The 10,000-nt window shown below is 37.4% G+C and overlaps 2 protein-coding genes across 2 annotated transcripts in view; one reads left to right on the top strand and one right to left on the bottom strand.

Annotated features, from left to right (window-relative positions):
• The window catches only part of nudt6 (nudix (nucleoside diphosphate linked moiety X)-type motif 6), a gene marked incomplete at its 3' end in the record, with an annotated part of 12,920 nt that extends 9,541 nt beyond the window's left edge, over positions 1 to 3,379 (top strand). The window contains exons 4-5 of the mRNA XM_079892149.1: positions 1,929 to 1,983; positions 2,979 to 3,379. Coding sequence (XP_079748275.1) covers positions 1,929 to 1,983; positions 2,979 to 3,379 — 456 coding nt within the window. The remainder of the gene's footprint in view (positions 1 to 1,928; positions 1,984 to 2,978) is intronic.
• Positions 2,047 to 10,000, bottom strand: part of fgf2 (fibroblast growth factor 2) — an 11,756-nt gene continuing 3,802 nt past the window's right edge. Inside the window, exon 3 of the mRNA XM_079892165.1 lies at positions 2,047 to 6,834. Within this exon, the coding sequence (XP_079748291.1) occupies positions 6,649 to 6,834 (186 nt within the window). The 3' untranslated portion in view covers positions 2,047 to 6,648. The remainder of the gene's footprint in view (positions 6,835 to 10,000) is intronic.

The raw sequence follows: 10,000 nt of genomic DNA, 5'->3' as shown, positions 1-10,000 counted from the left end.
ACACAAGCACAGACACGAAATCTTTTCATTTAAATAATAGAAAATTGCAGAATTTTTTCTTGGACTGACCAAATAATTTAAAGGGAGAATGTATACATTAAAACATACATTTTAACATTATACATCAAATTTTGATGTTAAATCCACTATTGTTCTATACAGTATTTAATGAAATTACATCCAAGACTGATCCATTACTTTTTCAAGGGAAAGTAATTAAATGACAGTAATTAATTACTAAGTAGTGCATTACACCCAACACTGTTTTGTCTTTATACACTTTTTGCATCTTTTATATAATGATTATCAATCCCTTCAACACTTCCTTTTTTATTTTTAGTTCTTTTCTAATCTATGTTCTTCTATTATAAACTTTTTAGGAAACGTTAAATTATTTAAATGCATAACATGTTTTCATTATTCAGCATGCTCAACTTATCTTGCATTCACAATGTAGCTAAAAGTAATTCCACAAATGTTTCAAATGTAATTGCCCACAAAAATATGAATTTTATTGAAAGTACAGAAATATTCTCATGTCACAAACCTTTAACAGCGGTTGCGTTACATCACACACACCTCGTCTGCGTTCTGCTGTTCATCTTCTGTACTAATGCACTCAAAACTACTCAAGTAAGAACGTTTGATTTAGAACTAGCAGCATTTTCTAGATTACTTTAAAACTCTGTGTAATGGACCTCAGTAGTCCACAATCTCAAATCTAAAACTTATAAGACACATTTTTATTATGAAAATATTTGATATTGTATTGATAGGTATAAATAATATTTAGATAATCTGTGAATGAGGAATGAAAATGATAAAAAATAGCAATATTTTCTTCCTCAGCATTTTTGTATTTTTTTTCCCAGTACAAATATCTTAAGTATAAGTCTTATTTTCTGAATAAAATATCAAAAATGAAGTGAGTTTGATCTTAAAACAAGAACATATATCTGCCAATGGAGTTAGAAAAATAATCTAATAATTCAAAAGAGAAAACTAGATTATTTTCCATTTGCTGGTATTTTTTCTTGTTTTAAGCTCAAACTCGCTTCATTTTTGCACATATTTCAAAACACAAAACTTAATATCTTTTGTAATTTTGTTACTTTGCATTCGGGTCCGTCCCGGAAAAGGTACTGTACATAATTTTTATTTAAAAATCCATAGTTTTAAGTAAGAAGATGGAATTTTGTAAGTGTGTTAAGACTTATAAGACTTAAGAAAGGCAAAATACACATAATTTATTATTTTTTTCAGAATTTTTAAACCAAAAATGTAAGAGATATAACATTTAAACTAAATTGTTACACCTTTTGTGTTCAGGTTCGCTTTGAAATTATGCAGGTTTTTTTAATTTTTTAATTAATATGTATGTTTTGTACATTTAGACTCTTTTTTTCAAGTTTCAAATGAGTCAAAAGTCAATGGAGTTCATACTGGAAATTCTCATATTACATGTTCTTATAAATTTCAGCTAATGATACATTCAAATAAGATTTATCATAAATGTAGATAAAATATATATATTCTTGCATGCTGTAGTTCTTAAAAAAGTTTTAAATTTCAAAGAATTTCTATTTTTTTATATTAATAAAAAGGGGGGTAAATATAGTAATAGCACGGTAAAAAAAAAAAAAAAAAACATGGTAATATTCAAAACGTTTGTGCATTCACTCATTAATGAGAAATGATTGATTAGATGCAATATGGTTTTAGTTGAAAAATATAAAGTTGTGATTGTTTTATAAGCTTACGTTCCAATGCATTTAAGGATGTTTAGATATTTGTACTGGAAAACAAGACAAATACACAGGAAGAACATCTTTTTACAGTGAGAAATATAAATGACTAATTTCCATAAAAATATACTTCTAAATAAAACAACATGCACGTGTTAAACATAACTTTTCTGTCCTTTCCAGACTGTGAATGCTTGGAAGTTTCCGGGTGGTTTATCAGATCTTGGAGAAGACATCGGTAAGATTCAGATCCAATTGAAACAAAATCATAATTTCAGCAATTCCAATCACAATCACACACATCAAAAGTGCATTAATAAGATCATCTTCTAAGATTTGAGACCCTCAAGACATTCAGTTACAAAAATACCCTTCTTTACTACACAAATGATTCGTATATCGATTACATTTTTACATAAATCACAATGCTATCTCTGAAAAATAAATGTTTTGTATAAACAAAGTTACATTGTGTTCACATGCTGAACAAGACACACAATTTCATTCAGAACTTTTTCATCCTACTGTATGTTTCTCTAAATCTCATGATATAAGATACAGTAAATGAAGTTATTACAGTGTTAATAACTGTAATATTTAAATGTGAATTTATTCCAAGAAAGTTTCTAAAACAGTATTTATCGGTAGCTCAGATGCTACTCATATTACTTGTGCATCTACACTGTAAAAACATTGTGAATAAACAATATTATTGGAGTATATTTTACTAGAAAATACTATTTATACTTCAAAATTAGATGTGTTGCTTGCAGATTCTTTGTGATTATTTTAATTTTTTTAATATTTTTGAGTGAAAATTGCTTTCCTACAATCTTTACACTACAAAAAAAAAATCTTACTTAGCATTTTTGTCTTGTTTTCCATATCGAAACATTCTTAAATCAAGATGCATTTACTGGTGAAGCACAATGACTGAAGATATTAAGTCTTGTTTTATGAAAACAGAAAGTTTGTGCTTAAAACAGAAAGAAAAATGTATTTAAACCAAAAGAAAATGATTTTTCTGACTCCATTGGCAGATATTTAAAGCAAAAACTCACTTAATTTTGATACATTATTAATAAAACAAGACTTAATATCTTCAGTCGTTTTGCGTCTCCAGTAAATGCATCTTGATTGAAGAATGTTTCGATGTTTGTGCTTGAAAACGAGACAGAAACACACATTTATTGCAGTGTATTCTCTCGGTTCTGACGGGACGCTTTGTTCCAGGTGAGACGGCCGTTCGAGAGGTTTTCGAAGAAACCGGGATCCGATCTGAATTCCGATCTCTCCTAAGCATTCGCCAGCAGCACAATCACCCGGGAGCGTTCGGGATGTCCGACATGTACCTGATCTGCAGACTCAGTCCGCTTTCGTACGACATCGACTTCTGCACGCAGGAGTGTTTGCGCTGCGAATGGCTGGATCTGACCGAACTCGCCGAGACCAGCGAGACCACGCCGATCACCAGTCGCGTCGCTAAACTTCTGCTGTACGGACTGGGAAAGGGTTTCCACAACATTGACCTCGCGATGGAGACGCTGCCGGCTGTTTATTCCGGCTTGTTTTATCAGCTTTATCACAGGCGTCTGCCAGAGACACACACTCTTCACAATAAAGATCCCAATTAGACCCGAAAACGCCTTTACAGTCTTAGAAAACAGGTGCTATATAGAACAATGTTAACACTTAAAGTCCCCCTGTGGTGAAAGTCCAGCTTTTAATGTTGTTTATATGCCTATGTGGTGTTTTTAATCTGCTTAAACCATGTGTAAATTCATAAGTCGACAGCATTGCTGAGTATTTCCTCCTTAAAACTGCAGTGAACCAAAGACAGTCTCAAAAACACGCTTTGAAATCGCTGGTGTTTCTGACGTCACAAACTACCTTGTAACCAATCAGATCAACGTGTGATCGTCAACCAGTGGATCTCTGAGCTGAGTGAGTGAGTGGAGGCGGGGCTCATTTGCATATTCATAGAACCACGCATACTAAATGAGGCAAGAGTGTCGAGTTACATTCAAGCTAAACGAAAAAACGTTTAAATGTCATTTTGGTGATCAAAGATGAGTTTTAAAGGGTTAGTTCACCCAAAAATGAAAATTCTGTCAGTAATTACTCTCCCTCATGTTGTTCCAACCGCGTAAGACATTCGTTCATCTTCGGAACACAAATTAAGATATTTTTGATTAAATCTGAGAGCTGTCTCACTCCTCCATAGGCTTCTAAGGGACTGAAACTTGCTGGCCCAGAAAAGTTATTAAAGAGATTGTTAATATAGTCCAAGTGACTACAGTGGCTCAGTCTTATGTTTATCAAGTGACGAGAATACTTTTTGTGCGCTAAAAAAAACTAAAATAACGACTTTATTCCACTATTCATTTCCTTCTCTCTGGGCCTTTAGTGAGTTTACGTAGTGTTTTTGCGCAGCGCATCTGTGTTGCACGTCACCACGTAGGCTCACTATTGGCCGACGCTGGTCATGTGTGTGATGCGCTGCGCAAAAACACTACGTAAACTCACTCGAGGCCCAGAGAGAAGGAAATGAATAGTGGAATAAAGTCGTTATTTTTGTTGTTTTTTTGCGCACAAAAAGTATTCTCGTCGCTTGATAAACGTAAGATTGAGCCACTGGAGTCACTTGGACTATATTAACGATCTCTTTAATAACTTTTCTGGGCCAGCAAGTTTCAGTCCCTTAGAAGCCTATGGAGGAGTGATCCAGCTCTCAGATTTAATCAAAAATATCTTAATTTGTGTTCCGAAGATGAACGAAGGTCTTACGGGGTTGAACAACATGAGGGTGATTACTGACAGAACTTTCATTTTTGGGTGAACTAACCCTTTAAGTGATAAAATGATTGACTACAGGGGGACTTTAATTGATTGCATGATACTTTTCAATAATGTTCTAGTAATAAAGTATGTTTAAGTCATACCGTTTTATTTAAATTAGAAATGAATTAAAACTAAATAAAATGATCGCGTGATGGAAAAGGTTCTACACGTGAAGTGCCTGACGGAGCCCTTTAAGTTTCTGTATAGTTCTGAGTTTCTAAGAGTGATGTTTTTGCACAAGAGAGTGAATCTTATAAAGACTTGATCTTCAAAACACACTGTAAGCCGGGTTCACGCTGTACGATTTATAACAGTCACACTATAGTAGAGCTGCATGATCAGTCGTTAAACACCATTCCTAAATGACAACGATTCGCCAAAATCAAAGTTCCGATCCAGAGAGAGCCGTTGTCATGTGACAGCCTTCTCAACCACAGAGTATCATTATTTCTGTCTTGCAATAATTCAAATAAACACAGAAGTACTGGATAAAGTTTATAGCTTGGATATGTCACTGAATCATTCATTCAAGAGATTCATTCAAAAACGCTGATTCATCCAGTAATGAAACAAGTCTTTATGAGTGAGTCGTTGAATCATTCACTCAACCCGATTCAAATTCATTAAAAAGTTTAAATAGACTGCAGCAATTAACATTTTGTAAGAACCTCTAGTAAATTACATGTTTAAAAAAACGGTTTGTTGTCGTCTCACTAATCGCTTTATCAGGTTCGGCGCTCCTTCTGGTTTTTGATTCAACGGTTGTCTTAGGAAATTTCGTCTGAGGTCAAATTGTATTAAAATTTAAATTCTCAGAAGGTCAAATCGGGGCCAAAATCGTACAGTGTGAACCTGGCTTTATGAAAACATAGTTTTGAAGAGTGTACTTTTAACCTTCATTTAAGTTACCTCAAAGAATAATCAGCGTTACTGTTACTCGTTACTCGCAGCGACAATCAAGACTGTTGTGTAACTAAACTCAAGAGAAGCTTATTTTCTCGGACAAGATGATATATGAAAAAAATAATAAAGTTGTATGAAAAACATTCACTGTGTACTTCCCTTCATCAGAGCAAAACTTTGTCTTTGCAAAACCCTTTTTTTCCCTTTAAAATACAGTATAGAAATATATTTTGCATAAAGAGAAAACCTCTACGGAGCAGCATTAGATAAACTCACATTTTGTGGCCGTACTGACATTCCTGCAAGAAGATGCAGACACACGATCCAGCTGGAAATGCAGATCTGTGAACTCTTCCAACCAAACCCACCGAGGGAACGAAGTGGAACAATGATGTGTGTGGAAAGTTGGATCTGAGATCGTATCGGGGGGGATCTGGAGCCACATTAGCGTAACTGACGAAAGAGTCTCTTCTGAGGATATTACTGATACAGTCAAACCAACATTTATTCAGACGCCTTCAACATTATCACAGTTTATTCGCTATAGTTTAGAGAATGGTGATAAAATATGAGCAGAACTCAGTTGATATTTGACTGGTTTTGTCCGTCCTTCTGTTAGACTGTCTCACACATGAGTTATGTTGAATATCTGTCAGCTGTTCAATTTAACTACACAATTAGATAATACCAGTTTAGCTCAACCAATCACCAAGCAATGCTTCATTGTGTTCAGTCTGTGTGTAAAAAGAGCATTAGCAATTAAAGAAAACACACTTCAGCAAAACATGATCAGCTCAAAGTGTAGGAATCATTTTTGGTCCCAAATGTCACTGGTAGTCACTGAATGAGGAATATTTGGGTATAATATGTCCCAGTTTACTTTATTTTGCTCTCCTTACTCACATTAATGAACTATAGTGTCCTGATCACACTAGTAAAAAAATATATATCTTGTATCTGAATAATTTTTGGTTTGACTGTCTCTCCACGAACTAATGCTCTCCAGTACAAGCGCGTTTTCCAGACACGGGTTTTGACGGTGAAAGATCTGCACTTTGAAGCGGCTTCTGGCGATCCAGTTGACCTTTAACCTTCCGGATCCGCTCGTCATCCTCGGTGTCGGGTTGGTCAGAAGCGTGTCAGTCTGGTTTGGGGTTGATCAGCACTTGGCTGACATGGGCAGGAACAGAATAGCCTTCTGGCCCGGACTGGTCTTCGAGCCGGACTTATACTGGCCCGTCCTCTTCAAAGCCACGTACCAGTCCGGGTATTTACGGGATCTGTACGTGTTGTAGTTGTTCGACTCCAGGCGCTCCAGGAAATAACATTCATCTGTTGTTCTTCTCTGAGAGAGAGAGAGAGAGACGGAGACAACATTAAGACATCTTTTTTAGGATTAAAAAGTTTTTCACTGCAAAAATATATTATCAGCATAACAATTGGTCCCCCTGTAGTTAATAATTGTATCCATTAAACTAATCTTTGATCACCAAAATGACATATTTAAACGTTTTTTCGTTCATCTTAAATGTAACTCGACACCTTTGCCTCATTTAGAACGCGCGGTTCTATGAATATGCAAATGATCCCCGCCTCCACTCACTCACTCAGCTCAGAGATCCACTGGTTGACGATCACACGTTGATCTGATTGGTTACAAGGTAGTTTGTGACGTCAGAAACACCAGCGATTTCAAAGCGTGTTTTTGAGACTGTCTTTGGTTCGCTGCAGTTTTAAGGAGGAAATACTCAGCAATGCTGTCGACTTATGAACTTACACATGGTTTAAGCATATTAAAAACACCACATAGACACATAAACAACATTAAAAGCTGGATTTACACCACAGGGGGACTTTAAAGGGGTTATATGTAAGGATTTTCATGCATTAATCGCTTTTTGACTTAAATTTAAACTGCAAACTTAAAGTGAGTTAAACTGCAGTTCATCCACTGGCCACTAGAGGCCGGCTGTAGAAGAGAGTCAATCCCATAGACCCCCATGTTAAAATGCCCAACTTTACAGCAGAAAAAAACATGTTTACAGCCTGGTACAAAAAGTGGTTTTGGTCTATATAGCTAATTTTGCCCTTCATGACGACTGTGAGGGGGGTGAATATTTTTACATTAAGCCTTAAAGTTGTGCATAATTAAGGGCGTGGCCACTTGAGTGACAGGTGGATTGCCATTGATGTCACTACTTGCCGTCTGTCTGTTAGCGTCACGTCACTTCAGCTAATCCACCTCGCTGCACATTTTCGTTTATCCGGGAGTGGCACTGCCAAGAGGTTGACGTCACACACACTATGCCCATATTTATTTACAGTCTATGGTTTTCGCGCAGCTTGGAACAAAACTTTAAAAACGAGACTTTCCCCGACTTCCTAGGTCATCTATGAACGCCTGTAGGACTGATGTTTATGTGGAGGATTTGGGAAAATCAAAAAGATGTGACGTTTTCCCGCTCTTCCGTTCAGTGACACATGAAGCGAATGCTTATACAATGTTCATGATAAGAGTCGTTCTGTAATGTACGTCAGTGTGTCGTGTAAAGAAAAGAGCTTCTTGAAGGAATCCTGTTGATCATGTTCTCCAGCTTGACTGGATCCTAAAACGTTCCGTCCGGATCCGTGTGAGCTCAGACCTCGGCTGTGTTCCCGCTATGGAAGCTTGTTTCAGCTTCAGGGAAATATATTCGCTTTCATCATTTATCATCTTGTGAAACTGCAGTTTATGACGGGAATATTCTCTGTTTTCCTGAGTAGTGAAACACAGCCCGAGGTCTGGAAAACCTCTCCTGACAGGAATGTGACCTTTGTGACCTTTGTGATGTCGACATGTTCAGCGTAATCTGATGTGGAAAATTCAACGGGAATAAGTGTGGACTTGATCAGTGTTTCTATATGAAGGTTGTGGATCAGTGAGAGGGTTTGATGCATCAGATGAAACTGTGTGTGTGTGTGTGTGTGTGTGTGTGTGTGTGTGTGTGTGTGTGTGTGAGAGTGTTGAAGAAGCAGAGCTGGGTGTGTGTGTGTGTGTGTGTGTGTGTGTGTGTGTGTGTTGAAGCAGAGCTGGAACACAGTCAGTGTTCATTCACTGTTGTGCAACACCTTCGTCATCAATGTCAGTGTTGTTTCACAGATTAAGTGTGTGTGTGTGTGCCAGTGTTTGAGTGTGTGAGTGTGCGTTTGAGTGTGTGTGTGTGTGTGTGTGTGTGTGTGTGTGTGTGTGTGTGTGTGTGTGTGTGCGTGTGTGTGTGTGCGTGTGTGTGTGTGTGTGTGTGTGTGTGTGTGTGTGTGTGCGTGCGTGTGTGTGTGTGTGTGTGTGCGCGCGTGTGTGCGTGTGTGTGTGCGCGCGTGTGTGCGTGTGTGTGTGTGTGTGTGTGTGTGTGTGCGTGCGTGTGTGTGTGTGTGTGTGTGTGTGTGTGTGTGTGTGCATGCATGTGAATGTGAGTGTGTGTGTGTGTATGTATGTGTGTGTGTTGTGTGCGTGTATGTATGTGTGTGTGTGTGTGTGCCTGTGTTTGAGTGTGTGTGTGTGTGTTGTGTGTGTGTGTGTGTGTGTGTGTGTGTGTGTGTGTGTGTATGTATGTGTGTGTGTGCCTGTGTTTGAGTGTGTGTGTGTGTGTGTGTGTGTGTGTGTGTGTGTGTGTGTGTGTGTGTGTGTGTGTGTTGTGTGTGTGTGTGTGTTGTGTGTGTGTGTGTGTAAAGCAGTTGTTTGTTATAGTGTAATGAAACATGTTAAAGCCACTGCCCTCAAAAACCACTGTGCCACAATCAAACCTGCCTAAAACACACACACACACACACACACACACACACACACACACACACACACACACACACAACCTCTCCTCTCAGAGCAATGAGTGAGTATAAAGTAAGACTCTAATAACACTAATCTTCCCTGTAGTGTCAGTACGGGAGCGTTCACTGTTCAAAACGCAGAGGAAGTTATCAGCGAATCAGGGTTTGAACACGGCCTGTTCCTCACACAGCGTCATGGCACTGATTTATGCTCGTTAGAGGGACATAAAGGTGAGAGAATGACATTTTGTGTTAATAAACCCCTTAACAGCATCATTTCTTTTTTTCATTTACACTGTATATAACTGCCTATTTATTGATTTTTTGATATTTAAAAAGCCATTTTCTATGATTAAAAGGCCTATACGTAAGAATTTTCATGTATTAATCACTTTTTTATAGCCAATGTGCGAACAGTTATTAACGAAATGTAAAAAAAAACTAGACCTTCCTCGACTTCTTAGGTTATCTATGGAAGGACTCGGGACATTTTCCCGGGAAAATCAAAAGGAAGAGACGATATGCTCCTGAAAGCCTTTCTTCCGTTCAGAGACACATGAAGCGAATGCTTATACAATGTTCAGGATAAGAGTCGTTCTGTACTGAAAAAACTTGTACACAACTGTTTTCAACACTGATAATTAATCATAAATGTTTGTTGATCATCAAATCATCATATTAGAGTGATTTCTGAAGGATCATGTGAC

Source organism: Squalius cephalus, assembly GCF_949319135.1.
Source record: "Squalius cephalus genome assembly, chromosome: 14".
In the NCBI taxonomy this organism is placed as follows: Eukaryota; Metazoa; Chordata; class Actinopteri; order Cypriniformes; family Leuciscidae; genus Squalius; species Squalius cephalus.
The sequence above is the reverse complement of the archived record's forward strand: the minus strand, read 5'-3'. Positions and strand labels throughout refer to the sequence as shown.